The 25,812-nt window shown below is 40.8% G+C and overlaps 1 protein-coding gene across 4 annotated transcripts in view; it reads right to left on the bottom strand.

Annotated features, from left to right (window-relative positions):
• Positions 1-411: 411 nt before the first annotated feature.
• Positions 412-25,812, bottom strand: part of NRP1 (neuropilin 1) — a 112,326-nt gene continuing 86,925 nt past the window's right edge. The window contains exons 10-17 of one of the 4 annotated variants that reach the window (XM_057376518.1): positions 24,801-24,945; positions 21,795-21,899; positions 18,819-18,878; positions 11,625-11,762; positions 7,623-7,897; positions 7,035-7,128; positions 5,390-5,449; positions 412-4,139 (exon numbers count right to left, since the gene is read on the bottom strand). In XM_057376518.1, the coding sequence (XP_057232501.1) occupies positions 3,850-4,139; positions 5,390-5,449; positions 7,035-7,128; positions 7,623-7,897; positions 11,625-11,762; positions 18,819-18,878; positions 21,795-21,899; positions 24,801-24,945 (1,167 nt within the window). In that variant the 3' untranslated portion in view covers positions 412-3,849. The remainder of the gene's footprint in view (positions 4,140-5,389; positions 5,450-7,034; positions 7,129-7,622; positions 7,898-11,624; positions 11,763-18,818; positions 18,879-21,794; positions 21,900-24,800; positions 24,946-25,812) is intronic. The other 3 variants (XM_057376519.1, XM_057376520.1, XM_057376521.1) reach the window with 3 other exon arrangements.

Raw genomic sequence — 25,812 nt, 5'->3', positions numbered from 1 at the left:
CATGGGAGCAGAGATTTGGTGGAATAACACATCAAAAAGGGCATTACTTGGCAGTACCTCTCACCCCCACCCAAGGGCAAGCCCCAAGGTGGGTGAAACACCTGCACAAGGTGTTACATTGGGTGGCCCATGGCAAGGGGCAGGGGTGGCAGATTTGTCCCCTTAAATCCTGTTTGGTTAAAAAGCAGGTTGTGGGAGCATATTCCAGCAAGAAAAAAGAAGGGGTCAGGCAGAGGTGAATCCCTCTATCCTAAGCAATGAATGAACCCATCAAGGTGTCTGCTTGCAGGAGTTGCCTAGCAACAAAATAATTGTGATTAAAACATTGTGCTYGTTACAAGATGCTAAATAAAACCAGCCATTTAATAATACCAATCCATTTTAGTATAATAAAAAACATCAGCTATGGGATATTTTATGAAAATGTTTAATTCAACTGTTTCTTTGGAATGTAGTAGTCATAGTTTGGAAATTTAAGTTACAGTTCAGTTCTATGTGTTTTTTTTATGCTACTCAGTGTCTGAGAATACAAATGTCATTTAAAGTTAAGGCTTCGCTGTTCATTTTGAAACAACAATTTACAAGTGTCATATTGTCATAGAAAATAAAAATTTCTGTAAAAAAAATTTGCACAAAGTTTTATGATGGTACAAAACATGAAGCAATAATATACCAGTAAAATGAAACCATTTTACTACAGAAGATTTTTATAGTTTTTCAATAAAGAAAAAAATATGTTATTTTACACTTTAAAAATTATGAAACAATCTAAAACAATATAAACTGAACATTTTGTAACACTGCCTTTACAAATTAATAACTTTATAAACATATAATTTTTTTAAATATATTTATCAGTGCAAGATACTTTTCATTGTAAAGTTGCAGTATCATTTTTCCTTTGTTGAAGGGCAACTTTAATTCTATTACCTTCAGAGAAATCAAACCTTCAGTGCTAGATCCTCATTATCATAGTAATGTCTGAAGACCACAAAGGAGATAAATTCCTTTTTATGTTCATTATTCTCAGTATGTTAAATGAATGAAAAAACGCACCAACTACCTGCTTTTCTCTTCAAATAGATCAAGACCAAGAGCTGGTCCAGAATCTATTGAAACCAGTGGGAATATTTCCAAAGGTTTTGGGCTTGGGCTCCCCARTGGGATTTTCTCTTCAAGGCAATATAAGCATGTAACTCTTAGTCAAGTTAGTGGACTAGAAGTTTTTCAGCTAAGGAGAACAGACCCTTAATTCCTGACTCACACAGTGGTGGTGTGCTGAAAACAGTTTTGAAAAATCCATTTTTTCTTTGGGTTAATTAACTAGCTGCTGCAATACCATTATGGTCAAATTACAGTGTTAGAAACCAATGAAAATTCTACCTCTGACAAACTGAGTCTGTCACTTGGGACATCTCATGGACCAACTTCGAGGCAAAACTTTCAGGCCTTATGTGCATTGTCTCACCTTTTAGARGACCCAAGGTTTAGAGGCTGGGGAGACAACTCTTCCATCAATCTAAGGTTTGATGACCTGAAGTGGGTAATTGGGTTTTTCTTATTTAAGACCCCTCTGAAGAAGCAATTGTCCATGTTTTTTTCCTATTTTTTTCCTATTATTTCCTTTAAAATATTTTCAACTTCAAAACTCATTTTTACGTACTGCCTCCCTCCTTTTTCTTTATTTTCCAGGTTACTGGTGGATTTTCTACATATTTTTCTGTTTTATAGCTCATACTGGTGAAATTATACRCTTTAAAACATTCATTTGATAAATAGGGGTGGATTCTGTCACTCCAAGTAACACAAGGTTGAATTAGCCCTTCTCTAATCCTAACCCAGGACAGGACATTTCATTGCTCTTCTACAAAAGCAATTTTGGAAAAGACTAACTCAGAAAGTCCCAGTAAATTCATTGAGGAAAAACATGAATTCAGCACTTGGTRGAATGTTCCTTTCCCCATGTTTGCACTGGTTTCATCTGCTGGTTGGTAGACAGCCAGGGGAAGGTTGAAGCTGCCCCCAGGTATGGCTGTGCTGTGTGCAGGTCATTGCAGAACCCCAGRGGCTCCCCTTGCACCTGCAGGAGGGGAGTGACCCCTCTGCTCCCTCACTGCCTYGTATTGGCCTCTGTGGGAAACATGCTCTTGTTTTTTTTACCCTGTTGGACCAACATAGGATGTTGAATATTATTTAACCAATAGCATTTGCCCTAAAATATTTTAAAAAATTGCCACGTCATTGTCAAACACATTTTTCCCGACAGCTTAGAGCACTCAGTTCGCTAAATTGGTCACTGTCTGCACTTGTGGTCAAACAGAMACCTCCCGGTGTGAAATGCTGATGGGATATAACGTGAWGGTACGGACATACCCTACATAYACTGTGGGATTTCATTCTGTACCCACGCCTAAGCCYAATTMGCATTGATCAGCATGAAAATACACRGTTACTGAGAGAACAGAACTCCAAGTTCAGGTAGGGGCAAGAGGAGGAAAGTTTCTCATTTTGAAGGCAATCTTTTCAGTAAGGGAAGCATTTTCCCCCATGTAATTAAGAGGCAAGCTGTTCAGGATAAAAGACATGTTTCATGACATTAGGAAAAAAGATACTGTCACTTTATGCTGTTAAGAAGAAACCCAAAGTTCGACTTTGGAGGATAAAGTTAAGAATTTTCCCTTATTTTTTAACACAAACTCTAATAAAACCCTTTGCCATTACCAGCAAGTTAAAGCTGAAGTTTTCTTTCCTTGGCAATGGCAAATGCTTATGCAACCTACTCAGAGAGACAAAGAGAGAGAGAAAGAGAAGAGAAAGAGAGCGAGATTTTACATTTGAAAATACATTCTATATGAAAGAACAATAAAAGGGGATATTGCAGCTTTATACAAAAGGGTCAAGAGACATGAAGTTGAAATACAGAAAGCAGAACAATCGAGCCAGGTTGTCAAATCTGATTAGCCCTTGCCTTGGCTGAGGCTATTTTCTTACACTAAAATATACTTTTCTTTTAGTCAGTGAGCCATCAGAATATGATTAAAGACAAGGGCGTAACTGCAGAGAAGCTGTAGTTAATGTTAACACAATGAGAAGCAGTACAAACAAAAAGGCACTTGAGAGGACATACACTAGCCAGTGCCAAGGACTTTTTTTTGTTTAGTTTTTAGGCAGTACACTTGGTTACCAGTTGTGTCTGATGATGGCACATACTCTTTTATGGAGTTCACAAGCACAAAATTTAGTACAACACTGAAAAACATCAATAAAATTTGACTGTATTGCTTCGTAAACAGAGCTGACACGCTAAACCGGTACTGATGCAGCAGTACTTTCAAAAACATCCTAACCCTTCTTTGCCTATGCACAACACGAGCAATTATACACAAATACAGGTGCAGAAGTCCACTAAATTGCTGTTACTCCAATATTTTCTGGGCACTGAGCTATAGACAGCATGTCCATCCAAAGGACCCCACTGAATACATTTTGTGACAGCATCTTGGATTTTGCACAGTAAAAACAAAATTATCCATTAACGGAAAACAAAAGAGAGGGAGAGAAAGAAAGACAAAATGAACTATAAGTCAATCATACTTGGTCTCAACACCAGCATTCGATTATTTCAAATAAAACCAACAGAAAAAGCAGACTGTACATGATTCAGGTTGTTAACACAGATTGTTGTCCATGTTCATCGGTTACACACTCATTGAAGCTCCTGAGAAAAGCTTGGCTCAGTGTCATCAATGCACTTTTCAGCCTGTACAGTAAAAGATCAACAGTTCCCCAGCACGACCGAGCGATGTCCTTCCATCCCGATTCTCTGACTTCTCCAGTCGCTTTACGTCTTCATGCTTCCGAGTATGAATTCTGTGTGTTWAGTTTATCTTTTTTCAGTTTTACACCGTCGACCAGTTCAAAGTTATAATTCTCCAGTGCAGACAAGTTCCTCTCGGACATCCCATTRTGCCAACAGGCACAGTACAGGACAACTCCACAGATGGCTCCTAAAAGCACCCCGAGTGCACTCATGGCTATGATGGTGATAAGGATTGGATCCAAGGTCTTCAGAACATTGCCTGGCTTCCTGGAGATGTTGTCATCGTAGTCCTCACCTGTACGRTATGGAGGTGTAAACCCTGAAATTGAGTAAAGAATTGAAAATTTTTCAGAACTGATCGTAGTTAGAACTTCGTTTAATGAATTGGAAACTTTGAGAAGACCATCAAATTTTTTGACATCAGTTTTTTACATAATTTTAAAACCTTGCTTTCTGATGGTGGTCGTAAATAGCTGAAAACTATAATGTAGCCCAAATAGCTGTGAATTTTTTTCCAGACTGTTCTCCAGTCTTTGAATCTGCTGCCCGTTAGTAGAGCTCTGGCTCTGCCTTGGATTAAGTGGGAGTCATGGGAGTGAATAACAAGGCCTTTTGATTACATTTTGCCATGTTGCAGTATTTARCTCAAAAATGTTAATCAAATTCTACTCAGCTCAATGTGAGAGGTTAGAGCCTAAGTCATTGGCTGGGAATAWCCAGTCATTTCATTTCTACTTAATGACTTTAGGATTGGATTTTGAAGTGGAAACAGTGGCAGAACTGACAGAAGACCACTCTACTCCCTTGTGTAAAACATTCTCTGGGTAGCCTAATGTTTTTCCTCAACCTTTTTAGCTTACAGAAATGATCCAAAAAGCAGCAAACCCTGTATTTGTTGCTGGAAAAGCCAAAAAGTTTTTCTGGACAAACTCTTTTCACTGAAATCAATTATAGCAAACCTGTTGACTGTAACAGAAAAAAAATTAAGCTCATTGCCTGRAAAATGCAAGTATATTTTAGTATTGGAACAATATGACAATTATGATCAATTTAATGATCCATTTACAGCTATCATCATTGGAAATGATAATGCTTTGGTAGACTGGTCATAAAATGGCATTTTCAGCCAGGTGTGAATAATTTAACCTGAAGAGTTTTGAGCCTAATTACTGAGGCACAGTGCAAGTCATAAATTGTATAAGACATAATGATAGTGCTTTCTTCAGCAGTGGACAAACCTTCTARATAACAAAATATTGAGAGGTTACAATGTGCTTGCATATATATGAATATAACATAAAAAATTAAGTATATAAAATTTGAAATGGTTGAGATAAGTACAAATAATAAAAAGTCCATAAGTCCATATGACATGGAAGAATAAAACTATTACAACCTTCAAATAAATGTAAGCCTTCTCATCATCTGTTCCAGATAAATCGAAACACCTTAATACAATAGAACAATCTGTTCGAGAACAGATTTATAAATAAATAAATAGAATGCACAAACTCACATTAAAATGCACATTAAAATTCATTCCCTTTAAAAAAATAACACAATTTTTACCTGTTTGATTACTTTCTGAGTCTTCTTCTTCATCTATTTCATTCTCCACATCAGTTGATTCTAATGAAGCAAAAGAATTGACATTGATTATTAGGGTTACAAACACTGATTGACTATCATGCTGGCAATAATGGTATAGCAGATTTTCCTGTGTCAGAGCATCATTATGGTGGCCTGACAGAGCTCTTCATTATAATGGGCTCTGAAAATTAATGGAGAAAGAAAGAAAGATTAAAAAACTCCTCTCCGCCCAGTCTTGGCACAGTTTTAGTTATCAGCAGGGGTTTTCCATGCCTGGGAAAGAGAAATCAGTGTGATGAATTAGCATCTCATTCACTGTATTTACAATTTTGGAGCCCAATTCCATAACACTTCATCAGCATAGGCATAGTTAATCACAAGAATAGTTTCTCTGACTGCAGAGAGACCACTTTTGTTTGGATTTCAGACTGAGCTTTTGGGTTTAGCTCCCTCAGGCAGAAATCTTTGCTCAACATTTGGTTTGAACAACCAAAACAAGGGGGTAGGAAATGTTTTCCTTTCTCATGCAGGAGCCAATTAAATACRGTCACTGTGTTCCCAGCACCTTTCTTGTTACTGAGGGCGTTGCAGGAGGACTAAGCAGTGTGTCCTGCCTCTGCTCACTGCCACTCTGGTGGCATTTGATGAACTCCAGGTGTTGGGCCACATGATAAAAAGAGATTGTACAGTTTTCTCATCCCACAGTGAAATTACCACATAGCTGAAGACTGTCATGTTACCCTCAAAAGGATAAATAGCTACAAAAAGGTGAGAAACACCCTCTATTATTGCTCTTAGTTGTATTGCTGACTCACATAGAATAAATTTATCTTCTTAATGCTAAGGGTTCTCATTTCTGTTCCCTCTTCTATATAAAAGTAATTGCTTCATCTTCAGTGTGAAGGACAGTGTTCAGTTGCTTGTGTTTGTCTGGGCTGCTGCTGCCAAATTACGTGCAGTATGCAGTGTGCATATGATCAGCAGTGACTGGAATAACCCAAGACYGGCCAGGAATAAAAGGGCTCAAAGAGCATCTCAGGAATAGCCTGGCTCAGATATGGCAAAGGCCATGTCCTAACATTGCTTTGTGTCTCACATGTCTGGGAGCTGACGACTACAGCAAATGAGCCAGAGCAAACTCAGAATGACAGGACAGCAGAGGACAGAGCCCTTTCACCCTATCTGCTTATCCTGTAAGGGTTTGATATGGTCCTTTAAAAAATAATTTAAGAAGGCTTTGTAGTAAATGATCTAAAAAAGRCCAAAGAAATAAAATTGGACTTTGTGTATTAGTTAAAACAGCATCCTGCCATAGGAAAAGCAGAGAGATTTGAAGAGGGCAGCAATATGAAATACAGGGAGAGATGTGAGAATGTGAATACGCTGGGACCCATGGCAGTACGATGCCAATTCTGATTCAAACTGCTGCCATACCAAGGTGACACCAGTGGCACTCACTATGAGTAAAGCTATGGGCTGAATCATGATATTTTCAGTGGAAACATAGCTAATAATTATCTATCCCTTTCTCACAGACAAAAATAGGTAAACATTCTAATCCTAAATTCTCATCCAAACAATGCTTTGGATGAGAATTCTCTATGTTTTTGCTTTTCATACTTACTTCGGCAATCCTCTTGCGCTACGTGATTGTCAATTTTAATGTCATCCACAGCAATTCCTCCAGTTCCTTTTCCAATTTCTCCCTCAATAACCACCTGGAAAAGCAAGATAGCATTCCCATTGTTTTCATGTTAGCACACAATTGCAGCAGTCAGGATTTCTTAATTAGTTATTAACGTACATCTTCACTTGCCATGGTGTCACACTTACATGTGCTCCATGGCCTGAAAATCTGCATTGCCTACCTTTGTGAACTTATACAGGCAAATGTAAATCATGCACTGTCACAATTTTATTCAAGACTTTAACATCAGCAAAACTGCAGCAARGAGGCRGTTTGGTGACTGATGATAAATGATTTATAAAGTATTTATTTGGCCTCTGATAAGAAAAYGCTTGTATCACTGTAATCTGAGATACCAGGAAATATTTCACTATTATTAGCCAYAGCAAGCGTACCTCATCTGGAGGTGTAATATTGTCCACATAAATCCTTCAGCAACATTTTTGACTGCGGCGTATAAAACACACCCAGGGAGGTGTCGCTGGCCTTGGCCGTGGCAGTTCAGTGGGGAGCAGCCAAACTCACCTGGTAGTGTTTCACAGATTTGTGCAGAAGAACACGTCCCTCCTTCCAGTAGTTTGCCTGGTGCCCACTCAGGGTCCACAGCACTTGGTCGTATTCATCTGGTTTTTGGTAGCGCAGTTTGATCTTCAGGGTGCCCACGTGTGCTCCTGACATGTGGTACCAGAACGTCATGCAGTGGGCAGAGTTCTGTGAGTAAATCACCGGGCTCAGCAGCCGGGCCACTTTGCCTTTCTGGCTTTCATCAGCTTGCGAGTAAATGAAGTTGCCATCTCCTACTGTGACAGAAGGACTGTGTTAGGAATAGCCACTAGCTTTAACTTTCTTTGTTAATATAAGAAAGAATCACCAACCACCCCAAACTTTTGCTTCCTGTCCATGCTGATGGGTCAAGCATCACAAACAAGAGAGTCAGAGGTTTTGTTCTGGAAGCTGTAAAAAGGCTGATATGCTCTGAGGGCCACAAAGCTGMTCAGAGGGCTGRAGMACCTCTCCCCTGAGKACAGGCTGAGACTTGGGGTTATTCAGYCTGGAGAAGARAAGGYTCTGGGGAGACCTTATTGTAGCTTTTCAGCCAGTTAAGGGGACTTCTAACAGGSCTTTTAATAGGACCTGTAGTGACAGCATAAAGGGTAATGGTTTCAAACTAAAGAAGAGTAGATTCAGACTAGATATAAGGAAGAAATTTGGTGGGTGGTGAAACACTGACTGGTTGTCCAGAGAGGAATTGTACACAACATCTCCAGAAACATTCAGGGTCAGGTTTGAAGATGTCCCTGGTCACTGTGGGGAGGTTGGACTAGATGACCTTTAAAGGTCCTGTCCAACACAAACAAATCTGTTATTCTGCACTTTCTTCTGGCTGTCTCCTTTGCTGCTCACTGGGATGTTTTGTGTCAAGAGTGAACTGTAACAACATGTTCACCACATGACACACACAACACATTTACTTTTGCTAAGGGAAGGAGCAAAAGCATATTTCRTGAGACAGCAGGTGCTCCATTAGTCAGCGTGCACCTCCTGAAAACAGCGAGCCCTAGTTCAGCAGGCTAAACAGAAATCCCTGGGGYCCACTCTATGCTAATTGTGCAAAGTGCTATTAAAAAAATAAAAATCTCTGTTTGAAGTAATCTGTGCTTGAGAGGCAAGATTAGAGTAGGAAGAACACTGAAGGGTGAAATGGTTTTGAATAGCCATGACAGAGATGAGGAACTGAGATCCAAAAAGTGTTCCCTAATAAAGGCTGATCACTGTCACAGATGGTGTCAGAGTTATGCCCTTGATTTTTGTAACAATATATTAGGCTCCATTTATTTGTGAGGATAATTCCATTTTCCTGGAAGACTAAGATTATGGCCCGTACTTTCTCAAGGGCATCAYGGATATATACACATTGGAATTTGAACACCTTATACCCTTAACTTGGAAAATTATTTTCTTAATCATGCTGAGAGATAAGCATGTGGGAGTGTGATTAGTTTGGTAACAGAAAATTGCTAAGTAAGATACTGACTACAGAGAAGTGCTTCTGATTTACATCAGCCACACATCCATTCCAGCTTTTGGACAGTGTCTTTGCAGAGAGTCATGGTGGAAAAACATGAAATTCATCCTGGTGTGTGTACGAATACACTGCATGTGCAATGCACTCACACAAAAGGATGCAACCAGCATTTATTGACATTGGTACRAAATTATTTTAAGAGCAGGAAGAATAAAAGTAATAATAAGAAATACTATTTCTCAATTATTGGTGAAATAAATATACMTATTGCTGTTTATACCAACACATAAGTAAAATTTAAAAGAGGCACAAGAAGATGTTTTGGAAGGGTAGTGTTTTATGAGCATTGGTCTTTGCCTATACCTGACATTCTTGAATTTCATATGAAATAATGTATAGTTGAGACTTGCTGGATTGCACTGGTATAGTGAAGACAGGAAGATGAGCTTTGCTACTCTGGTAACAGTATGAAGGACAGGGTAGTGAAAGGGGAACCAGGAACAAAGGACAGTGGGTTAAACCCAGTGGCTGGACCTAATAAATAAGAAAGGAAAGTATTTTTCTAACATGAGACAAGGRCATTTCCTTTTGTTTGGATCTTTCTGTGAGCAGTTAGAGGTATCCTGCCCAATATGACTGCTGAAGAATTCTATAGGAGAAGGTGATATTAAAKRGTCARAAAAAATWCAGGCCTTTTTTTTTTTTTCTGTCTTAGTGCAGTAACATCTTATCCAGTTCCTTAAGCAGGAATGCTTATGTCTATATGATGTTTCCAACTTTGCTTCTGTGCAGAGCAGCACAACATGTGCAAATCTCATCAAAGAATGGTAATAGGGAAATCCAGAGGGAGGAAAAAARGAAAATAATCACAGTATTAGGATGGCTGTCTGCGTTGGAAGGCCTAACACTGGCCAGATTTCATCACAAGATATATAATTTGAAGTGACATGCAGTGTATCCTGCTGCCTTCAAGCAATTGTTGTTGAAGATTACTTCTGTGTATTTTCTTCAGCTGTACACATGTGTCTGAGAGAAAGATATGCCTGGGAGCTGCTCACTGTGGCTCTCCCAATGCACAGGGTGGCCTTGTTGTGCACTGAGGGTTTGTTTGGGACATCAGCACCGTTCAGACTGCTCACAGTCTGCGTTCACATCCACCCCACTCACTCTGTGCCTGCTTGCAGGTGAATGGCAAACCTGGCAGGTGAAAGTGCTCTCAGAATTCAAGAAAAAAATTTTGGAAAATATTGGAAGTTAGTGCAGTAGGAGAAAAAGGGGCTGCCTGTAAGGTTTACTAGAGTTACAACTCATGTAACAAATAAGTTTTCTGTACTAKCAGGGCCCAGTGGAAACAACAAAATTTCATTTGAAGAATATAATTTCTTCATCTYCTGACTGAAGACAGGTTCAGTCTCTCTATAATCCTTGATGGCAAAGTGCAGATAGCTCTCATTTTCAGAATATTATTGCAGTGCCAGGTCAGGAACTCTGTCTTCATTGTCTTAATTAGAGCTTTACTTATGCAYGCCTTTTAGATTTTGTCAGTCTCTGGCTAACATAGCTTTTAACCTCCTTTCAATGTCAGATCCTACTGAGCCATTTCACTTTACTCTACATCAATTTTTCCACCATTACAGCCTTCACTTCAGCTAACTGCATTTAGTTAATTTGATGCCATTTATTTGTACAATGCCATTTATAGTCAAAGTATTACAAGTTTTTTTTYCCCTGAAACTACTGTACTTGTCTTAAGATTCAATTGAAAGTGTCTCAGAATTTAAAAAGTCCAATTTTGTCTAATTTCCTTGTCATTCTCATTAAGCAAAGGGTAGCAGAAGTGGGAAGGGGGATTCATCTCAACCCATTTGATTAATCTGCACGTATGCAAGCGTGAACACTAAAGTGAGAGGCTCAGCAGGTCACGTAGTGCCCTCCCTTCTCCACTAGCCTGCAGCAAATTTATTGCCTAATTATGCCGAGCTATGAGTTAGTTACTACAAAACAAACCAATCAATCCCCCAGGGTGATCTTTCTTGCAAAACTCAGTGTGAGCAGAGGACAGCTATAATCTCCAGCTCCTGCTGGGGGTAATACACCCATCTGGGAAGTTTCTCTCACATACAATGCTTTTCTGTGGTGGGTTGTCCCTGCAACTGCAGACAGGAAAAATGTGAGGTTTGTTCGTGACTGTATTAGTTGGTCAGTGATATTTGTAAAATATTGGTCATTCAGATATTTTTTTACCCCAGGTGACGATGACCCAAAGGCAGGTCAGGGGAGGGGAATATCTTCAGTTCCTGACAAGAAACAATCTTTATTCCCAGAATAGACAATAGGTAGTTGTGATCACTTGTAACAGATTTGGTTTACTAGAGAAGCATCTTTGTGACTTTATGTATTTTAGGTATAAGTCATTCTCCTGTGATTTTGGAAGACATTGGTACTAAAACCAGAACAATCTTGTCCCATGTAAAATGGCTACATCATGAACTCATGATTACCTGTGTGGTCTTGAATTGGCCCGGTTTTGCTGGTCAGGATCGCCCACCTTAAATCCACCTGGTTGTCATGCTCCCAGTGGCACAAAGTCTTTTGGGATCCCCAGCCAAAGGCACAGTTGAAATTGTACAGCGGCAGCTCTGCAAAGAAATAGGGGAAAGGGGGRACAAAATTTGATTATCAGTTTCATAATTCAGATTTTGAACTTCAAAAGAAATGCATACTTTGACCATTAATAGAACCATTCTTTCCTGAAGCTCTGAGAAGCCACAGCAAGAGCAGCCCTGGGAAACAGAAGAAAAATTGCTATTTTTTGTAAATGATGTGGTTGCTTCTTGTCTCTTTATAACCCATATTTTGGGATTTTCTTTTTTTTACTGTGGTTAGATGAATTCTTCTGATATACCCACATTATCTGACAATCATGTTGCAACAGATAAGACTCATACAGAAAGCTCTGGCTTCCTTATCAGATATATTTTTCTGGTTGTCAGTACCTCTTTGCACTGTAATGCTGCCACGTTTTGCAGCTCACAATGAGATTTGGACAAAAATAAGAACAACCAGAAACATTAATGGAATGTCCTTGGCAGGAAAGGATTTCTGGTGGTCTATAGTTCTTGGCTTCAATAAGGAACTTTTTTTCAGCATCTTCCAGACAGTTAAGTAGGCCCACAAGATGGCAGCATTGAAATGGACAAATTGAGAGGGAAAAGGGACAAATGTGGCTGATTGCCAAATGAACTCAAAATAAGCTTCAAAACAAGCTCTGCGTAAAATAAGGGAAGTCTGGTATTATGGTCAGGATGAGATCATATCTTGTTTTCAGCTTCTTTTCAATTCTGCCCAAAGGTTTAATACATAGTAGCTTATTTTCTTCAATAGAACTTGGAATTTCAATGGAAAGATTATACGAAGATAGCATACAAATCCTTYGCATTTCTTATTTTTCAGAAGCAGTTTGAAATCTTTTGAGCATTCGGTTCCTACCCCATTGGTATGAAGTTTTATCTCACCTTGAGCAATGACAACTCCCAGTAGAGCAATACCCTGCCAACAGCAATGTGACCAGATCTTGGAGCCTTTTCTCAGGCATGACTCACACCTTATTAAAGGAATAACTTAGGTTTACTTTAATGAGATGCTTTGTGCAAGTATGAACTAAGAACAAAGGACTCTATGCTCCCATCAATATCAGCTCTGGGGGAAGAATTGTGTTTCTTGCCCGTTATTAATAAAATCAAAAAGCCAGGAAAGATAATGCAAGCCTTAGAATGTGCTTGCTTATTGTGGGAAAATAACGAGAAATATGGGAAGTGTGTTGAGACCTGCAGTTGGCCAGACCTTTGAGGTGGAGTTCCTCCAGTGTGAAGAGGCAAAGAGCTCCTCCACGTACTGAGCTGCCAGGGAWGACTGGTAAGGCTTTTGAACTCACAACCCAGATTTTAATAGTAGGTAAACTAGAATAATATTTTAACAAGACAAAACCTCAGGTGAGTAGGTTGAGACAGGATGGATATTAAAAGGGTTCATCTATCATTCTCTCCTTGCCTGCTGCATCCTTGTTTGGCAGATCCTTGCTCCCAGATGTAGTTTTTACTCAACTCACTGGATTCCTGCATTGTGGCCACCGTGCCCTCTCCCCTCTGGCCCCTAGAAAATTTCATTCTGTCAGCAGAGAGGTCTGAGCCCAGGGCAGCTCCTGCCCCTCTCCTCCTGTCAGTGCTGTGCTGTCTTTGCACTGAGCCCTCATTCTTCACTCCTTTCTTTCATCCTCTCCATCCCGCCAGCCTCCCCCCTCTCTCCTGCTGGCTCCAGAGGGGTCTGCTCCACATTGTCACGAATGCAGCATCTGAGTTGGGAGCAAATGGATTCAACAGATAATGTCTGGCACAGGAATTCAATGTGGAGGAAAGATGTTTCCTGRAGCACCCTAGCCCTTTCTAGGAAAAAAGCAGATTGTGGTGAACAATCTCTCTTTGGGCTCAAAATGTTGAAGAAGCAGAACTCAGACTATGCACACATGAGTGCAGAAAAGCAATCCATTATGTCTCTTTCTTCAGTATATGGGGTATTTTTTTCTAGACAATGGGGCCATGATCAAAGACATCTTGCCCAAAAGGGGACATCTGAAAATCAAGGGGGGTTTTTAAAGAAAYGGAGTGACATTGCAATGAATTAAARGGTTTTAAGATTGTGAAAAATAGCCTTTCATTGTCAAGGAGGCCTAGGGAGAGCTATATTGCAMGGCTTTGACATCAGAGCCATGAGACAGAACTTTAGAAAAGGTTTTAGAAAATGTAGAACAAAATTAATCTTATTGCTCCTGAAGGATTGTACCACGCAAAGCAGTGATGGCCTGTGTGGTATTCAAACCACAAGAAAGGCGAACAGTGGTAGACAGAGCACATCCATCTGAAGGTACCACACAGCATAAAGGAGCACAAAGACATTGAAAAGACTGGCATTGTTCAACCCTGAAGGAAAACAAATAGCAGAATACATACRAGAAGTATGCAAATGAGTGATGAATCTAGAGATTCAGAACAGAGCAATATWCTGTTGTGTCTGTTTCACAGCCTAAGTACTGTGAGATATCCAGTGGAGTTCAGTGTGGATCAAAGGAAAACATTTCTCATATGATGTGAGWRRTACTTGCTCCYTTGAATGCTGCTAAGATTGAACACAATTCAAAGAGAACTGGACACTGACATGGRTAAGGAAAATATCCAGAATTTAACTGGTAATTTGAAAGTGCAGGAAGTGACAAAAGCCTTTTATTTCATGCTCTGAAGACAGTTCTGAACACCGGGATCAGAAGGAGAGTTTCCAAACAGAGCTCAATTTCACAGCTCCATCTAATAAATACTTTCTTACACTTTCATTTGAAATATATAGTCCAGGAAATTGGCAAAGAGCCCAAGTCTGATATGCTTTGGCCATGCCTGCGTTCCTTGGCTTCAGACTCGGAGACAGCATGGTGTAGCATAAAAATGAACTTGTTTTCCACGCAGAAGTAGAATACAATGAAACTGGGGAGGATCTGACCAGTAACCTGCACACAGTTAGCTGTTTCTTGCTAGGTTCCTATTGTTTTCTCCAAAGTTATTGTGTTATTATATTCCTTAGACAATCACAGCAATGGGTTTGAAGGTCAAAGGTGAGGCATTTCAGAGTGCTCTTATTTTATGAGCTTCTTAAACATGCCATCTCTTATTGCCTATTCTTATGTCTCTTCCAACACTTCTCTCAGGGACCCATAAAAAGGAAAAATAGACCTGTTAGCCAATTAATAAWGGACACTTGTAGCTTCAGGATAGGTTCATTATGGTTCAGCATGGACACTGGATCTGCCCCAGATAAGACAGACTAGTTCAACCCTTCTATTAGAGGTCCCAGGGGGCTGTTACAGTAGCTCACAGCAAGCTACAGGCAATCTGTCCTCTTCTTTGTCCTTGAACTAGAGCTTGGCAGCTCTGGTGGAAGGAAGGAAAGCAGGGACGAGCAGCAATTGTTGGGCTCCCTCTGCAGCCCTGGCCCATTCCCATGCAAGGATAATTCTCCTGCCAATAGGTGATTGATCTCTGGGTTKGTGTGTATTGAGAGGACAAAGAAAACCAGCTATTATGTAATCAAATAGCAGCAGCTCAAATGAGAATCTGAGAAGGAGGTGTGACGAAATCCCATATGCCTTTTTCAAAATGCAGGGTACGTGATACTGAATTAAAACAGATTTATCCTCTCAAAGAATAACCAACAGCTGTACTTTTTGACCACATCTTGCTCACAGCTGGGACCATTACTGCACATGAACAAGAAAGTAATTTGAAAATCTAGTTGAGTGAGTTTCTTGCAAGTCCATTAATCTTCCGTGGCCCACAGACTYTGACATATTTGTATAACTCCTCCAACAAGAGGCAAGAAGAAGCATGATGGCATTAAAGATGCTGTGAAAGTGCTAAGATGCTTTTGCCAAAAGGTAAATCAACATTAAAATAGGAAATTACAAACATCATTTGGACCACTTCAAAGCAGTGTATTTGGTCTGATTCRTATTTGCATTTCACCTTTTTATGCCACTTATGCTGGCAGCACAGAATTACCTTAAATGATAGTAAATGATAATTTAACTGTTTTAATATCCCTTTAATGATACAAAGTTGCATAGAGAATCAGACCTATTCTACCTTTAAAWTATTTCTTAGCATAGATTTTAACTTCAGGATTTCTTGGTTGTATTTTTACAAAATAGCTGTTACACCTGTGAAAAACATGGTACTTCTCAGAACAGTCTGCTTTACAAAGGACTCGGATTACACACTAAGAGCACGTAATGTAAATGAACAGCTTGCTCTGTATGTAAATAGCTAAGAGACAAGCATTTYAAATAGTCCTTTAGAATAGAAAAAGGTGTGTTCAAAAAGACTAGGTGTTAGATAGTCTTAGGGCTGAGGACTGAAAGGCATTTACCTCGACAGACGGATTTTCAAAAGGCATCTTTTTAAGTTTAAGGAGGAAAATAAATCCTCTCTTAAAAACAAAAATCCAAAACCTTTAAACATTTCTAGCAGCTTGAAATATTGATCCTTTTTTATTTTCTTTCAATTCAGTCCCCTTGAAATGAGCTGTAAAAGACTCCTTCATGGAACAGCTTGTTCATGCACGGAGGCTTTCTAGCTATTTGCTCTTAACTGTTTCCATAGTGTATGAAAGCTGGTTGGAATAGGATAATCTCAGGCTTCGACACACACAAGCATGTTAGTCTGGGATAACAAGATTAGGGATATTTGCAGGCTGGAATGCAGGCAGTAGGACAGTGCTACATGGCGCTGGCACCTATTGCAAAGTACCTGAGCCACGGCAGGTGCTGCGGCTGAGAGAGCTGGTCAATCTGTCCCCAGGCATGGTGGCACAAGCTGCTGTGGGCATCACTGGCACCACAGTGCTCATGCAGGGTCACCCTCTGCAAATTACAGCAGAGCTGGAACAGCTCCTTGTCTTGGAGCTCTTCATTTCCCTCACAGTGCATCATCATGTTAAGGTAAACCAGGCCTTAGAGGGTATTAGGGCCAAAGCTGAAGGCTCAGTCCTTGATGTGTTAAATTCATACCTTGTTCAGCTTGAGAAGAGCCGAAAGAGTGCACTTATCCCCAGGCAGCTRAGGGCCAGGGGCCCCCTGAGCTGCCCTGGAACTTCAAGGGCAGTTCAAATGACGTTATTTGCAGCTGACGGAGCAGAATCTCTCCCGGCTGCACGGCCCCTGCTCTGTGAGCTTCCCTGTGCCAGCCGCTCCAGCCATGTCCCTTCAGCAGAAGGAAATGCTTGTGCCACCTCCATGCCAGCAGGGGTTTCCCCATGYTGAGGGAAATTTCTGTCTGCCCCTTTTTGGGAGTTTTTGGCTGGTTTTCAGTGAAGGATTATGAGGCAGCTGGAAACCTTTACATCTTAAACTGGAGATTCTGGAAACCTTATTCTTATTTATTAGCGTCTGGTTGATCTCTATCTCTGATCTTTGTAATGCGCTGCCATGTGGGAGCCTGGAGTTTGGGATGTGAACTCGTCCCTTATTCCCCGGAAGGAAACGGTTCCTACCAGCACAATGCAGGGAAGTAACACTGGCATGCTCTGAACAGAGCCTCAGAAACTCTTATAATAGAGAAAAAACTTGGCACATCGCGCAGTAAGCAAAGGTGGTGCAGGAGGGAAGTAAGGAGAGAAAATGAGGATATCTTAATCTCTGGCAGCAACAGTAAATCTGTTACTGGAGAGTCCCGCCCAAGCCAAGGGGATTAAACACAACCTGYGAAGCAGCTGGCACTGCTAGGGAGGGAGTGAAACTGCACCGCACAGAGGCGCTTCCAAAATTTSCAATTCCTTAATTTCATCAAAATAGAAACCTAGCAGATAATTGCAGACATAAAAATTAAAATGCTTTGCTCTAAATCCACTGCACAGAATCTTTTCTTCTTCTGCATCTCCCACCCCTCCCCAGAACTGTGAGATCAGCAGCAGCCCTTCAGCAGTGCTGGCTGTGAAGGGGAGGGTGGGGAGGTGTCCCCAGAGGGGGGACTGGCTYGCTGTTGTGTTTCTCATTGCACCGGTGCTCCACGATCCCCCTCTGCTCATAAAGCAGGGCAGAGGTAAAAATAGTCTGTGCTGACTTAGCCAGCTGGGTCACCCTGGAGACAAATTTTGAGGAGAGTAAAAGCATTGGCCTCTGCAATATSTGAATGCAGAGGCTGAGAGTGGGAACAAGGTCTGAGCTAAGTCAGCTTTATCTCTTAATCAGATCAACACCATCAGTGTCCTTTAGGAAATTTTTTGCATTATTAGTCCCTTTCTTTCATGTGAAGCAAGCGTGGATTGTGTCACGTGGTTGAGGAAACAATGATAAACACTTACCCACCCTGTTAATAAATCACTGCAAGACTGTGTCTGACTGTRCTTTAATGGAGGAAATGGGAGTAACTGAAAACTGACCTCTTTACTGCTCCACGATTATTGATGCAAAGGATTTTTAACCGGYGCTTACAGTTTTTGCAGTTTGGGTTTTCTGCCCAAATCCATGCTCTCCCCCACTCCCAGTAAATTGTACAGGATATTAAAAAAATGGTATGAAAGCTGAGGAAGCAGCAAACTAAGGAATTTAAAAGCTGCTAGCTATTGTATTAAGTAACAAGGACCTGCTGCCAGTGACAACTTGGTTTTCCTTTTTCAAATTCATGGTAGCAGTTTATGTAACCCCATTTCAAGAAAACTTGCTAGAAAACAATATTGTAAAACTGCCAGCTCCCTGGTGGAGAAAACTGGCAAACTTTACTTGTCTTAGTTTTGTAAAACCCTGGATATAAATAGTGAGTGGGCCTGTGTGGTTGTTTTTGTTTTCCCAGAGTTTGCAAACACACTTCGTGTCACTGACATGCCACATTTATACAGTGCACTGTGTGATTAAGTTAGTTTAATTTTGTCAGCACTTGGCATTTGCTGATGCAGAAGGAAATCTTGTTCTCTGCTGCATCTACATGTGGATGAAAGGAATAAAATATTTACTGTACAGAGYTAAGAGACCAGATGCTTCTTTACTTCAGAAACTTTACGGAATGGTAAGTCAGGAAGTGCTGCAATTCATTATTTTGTCTCTGGCATGAAATTTGGGTATGGAATTTATTACGGTTTTAATAAGAATTTTTTTTTACCTGGTTGTAATGTATTGTCAATTACTGTCGGCTTTTCTGTATTCAGCACCGTAGTCCCACCTGGAAAAGAAATTATGCGTATCATGATACATGTGACACAACAAAGGACACAGCAGTCATTAGGAATATCCTATATATAAACCTGAAATATTGCTGTCTTTATTAGACATGTAGGTAACTGAGTATGTGAACTTAAGCATGAAAATATGACATTAAAAGTCTGGTTTCYTTTATCAAAATGGAACACAAGAACTCTTTATCAAATAAAGCTGTGTATCTTTGGAATCCTTGCAAACAGCAACAAGGTAATCCTCACCACATCCTTGTGGCCATGCTTTGTTTAATAAACACTGATTTGCTCCAAATCACACRGGAAATCAGCAACTGATCTTTATGGCACCTCCCAAGAGTCACGATTTTGTGCATTTACCCATCACCTGTTGTTTCTTATATCAGAGGTGAGAGGCAGYACTGGGGCCTCCCTGGATGTTGTTTCATAGCCGTGTTGTGAGACCAGCTCACAGGAGAGGTGCATGGGAATTGCCTGACTCCAGGATCTAGTCTAAGGCAGGCTTCTGTCTCAAAGTGGAGGAAGTATTAAGGACTTCCCCTTTGTCCTTTTCTTCAAGCAGATAAACAAGAGGTGAGTGGGGTCATGGCCCTCTCCTAGGCTTACTAATTGATATTTTAAAAATACTTGACTTTTTAAAGCGAGCCTCATATTCATAAGGAAACAAAAAGGAAATTAGTACAATTATAAATGCACGGTGGGGTGCTGATTACCAGTCAATRGCTCCTCTTTTCTTTTCTCCAGCAAGCAAGTGCTTAAAGCATTATAGAAAGGATGACTATGATGGCTTCCAACCAGAATGAAAGCCCAAGCTGTAACAGCTTTATGTTTGCGAGAATGATCTGATGGGAAATGCTATAAACCACGCAAATAGAGCAGCTCTGTATGGGGTCCAAACAGAGCAGGAAGGAATTTGGCCTAGAGCACAATTAGAGTTAATTGCAAGGGAGGCTTCGCTGTGGTGCTCCCAAATGTGCAAAYGCTGTCAGGGAAGCGACTCTGCAGCCGTGCCCACGAGAGTGCAGGAGCCTTGCTGCACTGGGAATGGGCAAAAGAGGGCAAGGCACCCATGAAATCCCCTCTGTGCTGCCTTACTATCCTTACTGGGCCACAAGGCTTACACACTTGCCTTCTATGCATTTTGGAGGGGGAAAAGGATGTTTACAGYTAATTTATTGGTAAAATCCTGTGCATTTTGCTGTTCTAAGTAACATCATACATACAATGCAGCATTTCTCCAATGTCCAGAAYAACTGAGCATGCCTGGGGTTTCTAGGTGTTGTAATAATAATTTATTCTTAAGTGTTTGCACTTCTGTAGGAGGGCAATGTAGTAATTTTCAATATTAAGACTGAAGAAGATTCAGTTCCCTAGAAGAGATGGTCAGGAAGGTTGGTGGCTGTTCCCTTGTCTTAGAGATTATAAACTGCCCCCTAAGCCCCACCTGCAGAAACTGCCAGAAGGTTTTCCTTGTGCTCAATAAACTTTCCCTAAAGTATACGTGGGATGAAGCCCTGAGYTCCTTGAAGCACAGACACTGTGAACATGGAAGGTGCTTGCATAGATCTATCTGCTTCCCCTGACAGAGCCTCCATCCATGTAAAATGTGTCTCTACCTATTGGACTTTGCAAGGCAATACAGGTTTTTGCAGGAAACCCTAGTGTTTCCAGACCTGCCTGGTTCTTTTATAAATAAATTACAACATTTAGTAGCATTGAGCTACCTTAACACAATACAGGCTATTTTATCAGACTCCCTGCAAGGCTGTTTTCAAAAAGAATAAGAATMATCTGGGACACTGATTTGAAAAGCAGTGACAGTGACCGTGCACTGTCTTTTCCACTCAAGAATAGTTTTTTCAATTTATGATTTGCAACATGCAATTACAGGACACATTGGCAAAGCTCAGAAAGRGTTTGATGCTGAAACTTCACTCTCATTTCTATCTGCTGCCTGATGTTCTACTTGGCTCATTTCAAAAAGCCAATCYCTTACCTAAGCTTTCCCAATGTCCTCTTGCACAGCTATTGCCAGATTTTAATGGTATTTTATGTCATGGATATAAGAAGCAATAAACATTTATTAGATAAGCACATCAGGGAGCAGTGATGAAATAACTTGTGTCCTGCATCTAAAAATAAGCTCAATTACTGCAGATGTATAGATCTAATCAAACAGACACAGAGATTTGTGGAACAAGTGACCTCCAAGAAGAGATCAAAAACATAGAGGTGCAGTGTYAGCTCTCTTAAAAGGACTAGTGATTCTGTGCAAAAGTGTGAAGATATGAAACCTAACAAGCTTCCTGTGTTCCAGATGCAGCCTATGCTACATGTCCCCCTCCTATTTTTCTGCTGGTGACGGCAGCTTGGAGGAGAACATCAGCCCCTCTGTGGCTGCAATGCAGTGTTGGCAGGGAAGCTCATGGAAATATTTCTAGCAGTGTGAGTATGTGCCAGTGTGCTTTGATGAAACAAATCTGTTTTGTTTCTGTCTGGGAAAGGTTTGAGTCCCATACTAAGTTTTATATGGGAAACYTATATGCAAACCTAAACAATATTTTGAGCTCTTCAATCTCAAGCAATAAAACTCAAGAGGGTTGTCCAGCTTTTTTCTTAGTGAGAGAAAGTTTGATTGGGAGATTTGATTGGACACAATCGCTGCTCAAAAAATTGCCCTCTCTTCCATSTGGTCACTATTATTTACTTCAAAAATTACATAGCTGAGAAAACAATCAAAAGTATTGTCATATGTGAAAGGCAGATGCCCATGTTTTGACAGCACCAAAACCACAAGCTGCATACTAATACCCATTAATCTTGAGTGGTTAAATCAGTGCAAACATTAAGCTGTGATGGATATGAGCTACAATGAAGCTGCAATGGAATGAGGATGGTTTCTGCACCTGTCAGTTGGTAGTCATCACCTGTGCCACTGTGGCAGTTTGCCTGGTCATCATCACACTCATCCACGGGTTTGCCTTCGGAAACGGTGGGGACAGCGGTCGGAGCTGAAACAAAATCCAGTTATTCAGTTAAAACTCATCCTGGACAAACAGCATGCAACTGGAAGTAACATCCTGAGGAGCACCAAGTGCTGTGTCTGAGGATCAAAGCAACTCTACTTTGCAGGTTRTTTAGTACTGGAATGGGGAGTATCTGCTCTGCCTCCTGCACTGGGGTGTATCTGGGCTCMAGAGCTGAGCAGAGCTGGGCAGCAAAGCCCCAAACCCTCTATCCACTGGCTGATGCATGTTTGCTGTTCCTACCAAGGAAGAGTGAAAGCCTGGCAAGGGACAATGAGAGTCTTGGAGGGTTGTGTGTGGGGTAGAAACCCCATAACTTTTTTGCTATCCAAATCCCTGTGAGTGGGCCTGTGCAGAGGAGCAGGAAGGGTGCACGCTCAAGGTGGTAATTCTCTAGCACCCAACACATTGCTGAAGAAACCTCTCTGCRGAGCACATGTGAGAGAGGAAATGTCTGAGCATAGTCCTGGTAACAGCAGCAGGAAGGCAGGGTGATGTGGAATCACTTTGTGCTCCATGAGGACACATGGAAGGAGTTTCTTTTGTTTTTTGTTGAAGTTATAAATAAATAAGACATCAGTGATGTCAGTCATCCCTCCCGGCCACCTGCCTGCTTCTCACTGGTGATGACTTTCCGGTAGCTGCTGCCTAACCAGTAAAAGTCTGAACTTTGTTATTACAGTTAAAGGCTTCAGATTTGTGTCAGATGCCAGAAAACACATCTATAGCCCAGTGTCTGYAAAGCATGCCACATCTGGAAAACCAGGATACAGACACTTGGTGCTATGTTTAATGTTATGTTTTATGCCGCACGTATAGTTCCCTGGTTTAAGATAAGCACTCTTGGAATGTGATCCAGGCTTTTGTCTGTTCTCACCTACTGTTATTTTCATTAGCAATCTTTTTCACTCATTACAGGCTATGCAGTAATGTATGTCTTTTGCAGATTCTTCTTTTCCCTTCTACTGCCCCCAGAGTCTGCTGGCCACAGAAGATCACATACACTTACTTMTTGGCCTGAAAATGTCAGGAGAGGTGGTAGTTTTTGAAGTAGCTATATTATGGGATAAAACATGCCTCTTTAGGACGCYGACCTGCGCTTTACAGGTTCAATCTATCGCTAGTTAAAGAAACTGTTCTGTACCTCTTATGAATTATGCAGAACATTTGTTACCCACATTTCTATAAAAACCCCTCTGGGGGATCCCTCTAGCTTTCTACATCCAGTTAAGTTTCTTATCTTGATCTTTGTGTCCCTGCATAGCCTCGAGCTTGCCTACATCTCTGCCATCATTTCATGTATGACCCCCTGGGATGCTTCAAGCACACAAAACTTGCCCTTCCTCATTACTGCTGGAGAGCTGATTCCTACTCCTCTATGTGCCAACCTCCATGCTTCTTTTCTCTTCTCTTCTCAACTCTTTTCTTGCTCAGTAAATCTCAAGTGACTTTATTCAACTCCCTCCTTAAGATATAATTTTACAACATTAAGCATTATTATGCTTCTCCCACAGGCAAATGGGAATTGACCTCACCTGTCCATGGGTGACCTGYGGGTGAGCATACATCAAAGTAACACCATAGCAGAAAGATAAATGTGAAAAGATGTGTCCCAGGGGAAAAAAAAGAATTGTACTTGCTGTTCCAGTTTGCCTAAAAGCAAATTCTCCTCCATCTCACTGAGCAATATTTTTTGTGAGGTGGCCCATGGAATCACTCCTGGGTGTCTGAGTGGCTACAGGAGCCCGGTGGCTGAAGGACTTTGCCCACAGGTTGTGAGTTTACATAAGGCCGGTGCTGAGTTTCCTTTTTTTCTGACCAAGTAGCACAATAGTCTGCAGGAACTAAGTATTCCCACAGGAAATGAGGACTTCCTGCAGGAACTAAGAAGTATTTCCAACCTCCCCACTTTCCGGACCCAGTAAAATCATACTTATTCAATCTGGCCTTCACTGAAAAAACAACACAGAACTCATCAGTTCTCACAGAAAATGCCTCCCACACTTCCCTCTTGGGGGAGAAATGGTGAGAAAGAAATGGAGGTAGAGCAGTTGTTTCCATTCATCTTGGGAGCTGTTCAGCTGCTTCTCTAAGAGGTGTCATAAGAAACCCCAAATAATATGGTTTGCTGTTCTGTATATTTTTAAGCTGTGTGGTTTATAAGCCTCACCACTGTAACATCATCCACCAGATAAATTTGTTAAATTCACATGGTATTATCTGTAGTTATCTATGAAGTTAAATAATTGTGTTTATGTAACARAAATCAAAGCTGACTTCATGTCACAGTCCAAGGACAAATGTCAAAACTTTGTTTTTCCTGGTCTTTCATCTCCTACATACTCTTGCGAAAGTAAAGCTTAGTAAAGAACAAAGAGGCCCCCTTTACCCCCCCAAAAGTAAYGGCACAGACACTGTCCAGCCAAATGATCTTTGCCCACCATAATTTGTGGTGTGACTTTCAGGTCCTTCAAAGGATATAATTACCATATTTAGTGTAAAGCTCCCTCTGCATTCTCGGAAAACATCTCCTCCAGGGTTATATCACGGTAACATAAAATTTAAGTTCCTRTCTTTATTCTCTCCTAATAGCTCTATGATTCTCAAAAGCATAATCATAAGGCTGTTTAAGGGAATGGAAAACCATGTGGAGAACATCACTGTGATTCAACAAAGGAACGGGAAAAAGAATAATAATTGTGCCTTGGGCATGTTCAAATGTTGCAGAGATGAACTGAATAGGCCAAGAAACAGCACGAATGGCAGTCGTGGAAGCGAGAGTCCGATGTGCTGCCTGTGCAGACACAGCAGTCTGCAGCAGCAGACCGAGCAGAGAATGTATTTATGAAAATAATAAAGTGCATTCATTTCTAGCAGAGCAATTACCTTCGAGTTCACAGCCCAGCAGCTCCATCCGCAGCCCCAGTCCCCCGTGCGTGGCTCTCTCGGGGTAGACGCGTATGAATCGTGTCGATACAGGTTCAAACGTCCGCAGTTCAGGCGTGTCATAGTTGGTGTTGCCTTCAAAAGTCTGCAAAGCATGACAAATGTGACTTGTTAAAAAAAAAGAAAAAGAAAAAGCTATTTTCCACACTCATCTTTTTCCCTTCATTCTTCAGCCTTTGAATTAGGTGAGCAGTAGGCCAGATTCTAACGGCTTAATAAGTGTCAGGCATTCCTATCCTAAATGAGAATGGAAAATACATTGTTAAAGCTTCTTGGAAAAGTAATGCATTTCATTTTTCATAAACTCAGTAGCAACCAATCCATCAGGGTCATAACAAGAGCTGAGTGTTTAATGAGACATGTTTTTAAATGACGCTCTGATCTGAGGTTTAACTGGGTGACATTTCCAACACTTCTCAGGGAAAAAATGGCTGAGGTGAAGATCCTGTCACCTTTTAAGTGGTTACAATAATAATCCAACTATTCAAGAGAAAATTTCAATCTGATTTCCCCCAGTGGCAGAGCTTCACAAGTTGTAGCTATTTCAAAAGGCATAAATTAAACTTCAGGAGCAGTAGCTGTAAGAGTTCTTCCAGTGAGCCTGCTACTGAGGAAGAATTAAAAGAAAGAGAAGAAAGCTGCTTCCTGACAAAACTGCATTATAATCCAACAGGCAAGGTAGGTCAGTAAATGTACATTTCAGACAAAAAAGTCTCTTCTCTGAGTTGCACTTTGGGCTCTTCACACATAATACAGCTCTCAATGGCATTTGTTTGATACCTTCAGTTTCTCTTTTCAGTGATCTTTTGCATATTATAATTATAATATACACATTATCATTTCTGTTTATAGCAACCTCAAGAGCCTCCATGTACATGACCAGTCCTTAGAATGAAACATCTGAACAAAGAAACAGTGCTTGGCATGAAAGCTTTATAGCCCAAGATAGGCA

This window comes from Malurus melanocephalus, unplaced genomic scaffold (genome assembly GCF_030028575.1).
Source record: "Malurus melanocephalus ecotype Western Australia unplaced genomic scaffold, MMel_1.1 scaffold_280, whole genome shotgun sequence".
NCBI lineage: Eukaryota > Metazoa > Chordata > Aves > Passeriformes > Maluridae > Malurus > Malurus melanocephalus.
Note: the sequence above shows the minus strand (reverse complement) of the source record. Positions and strands in the feature narration are given on the sequence as shown.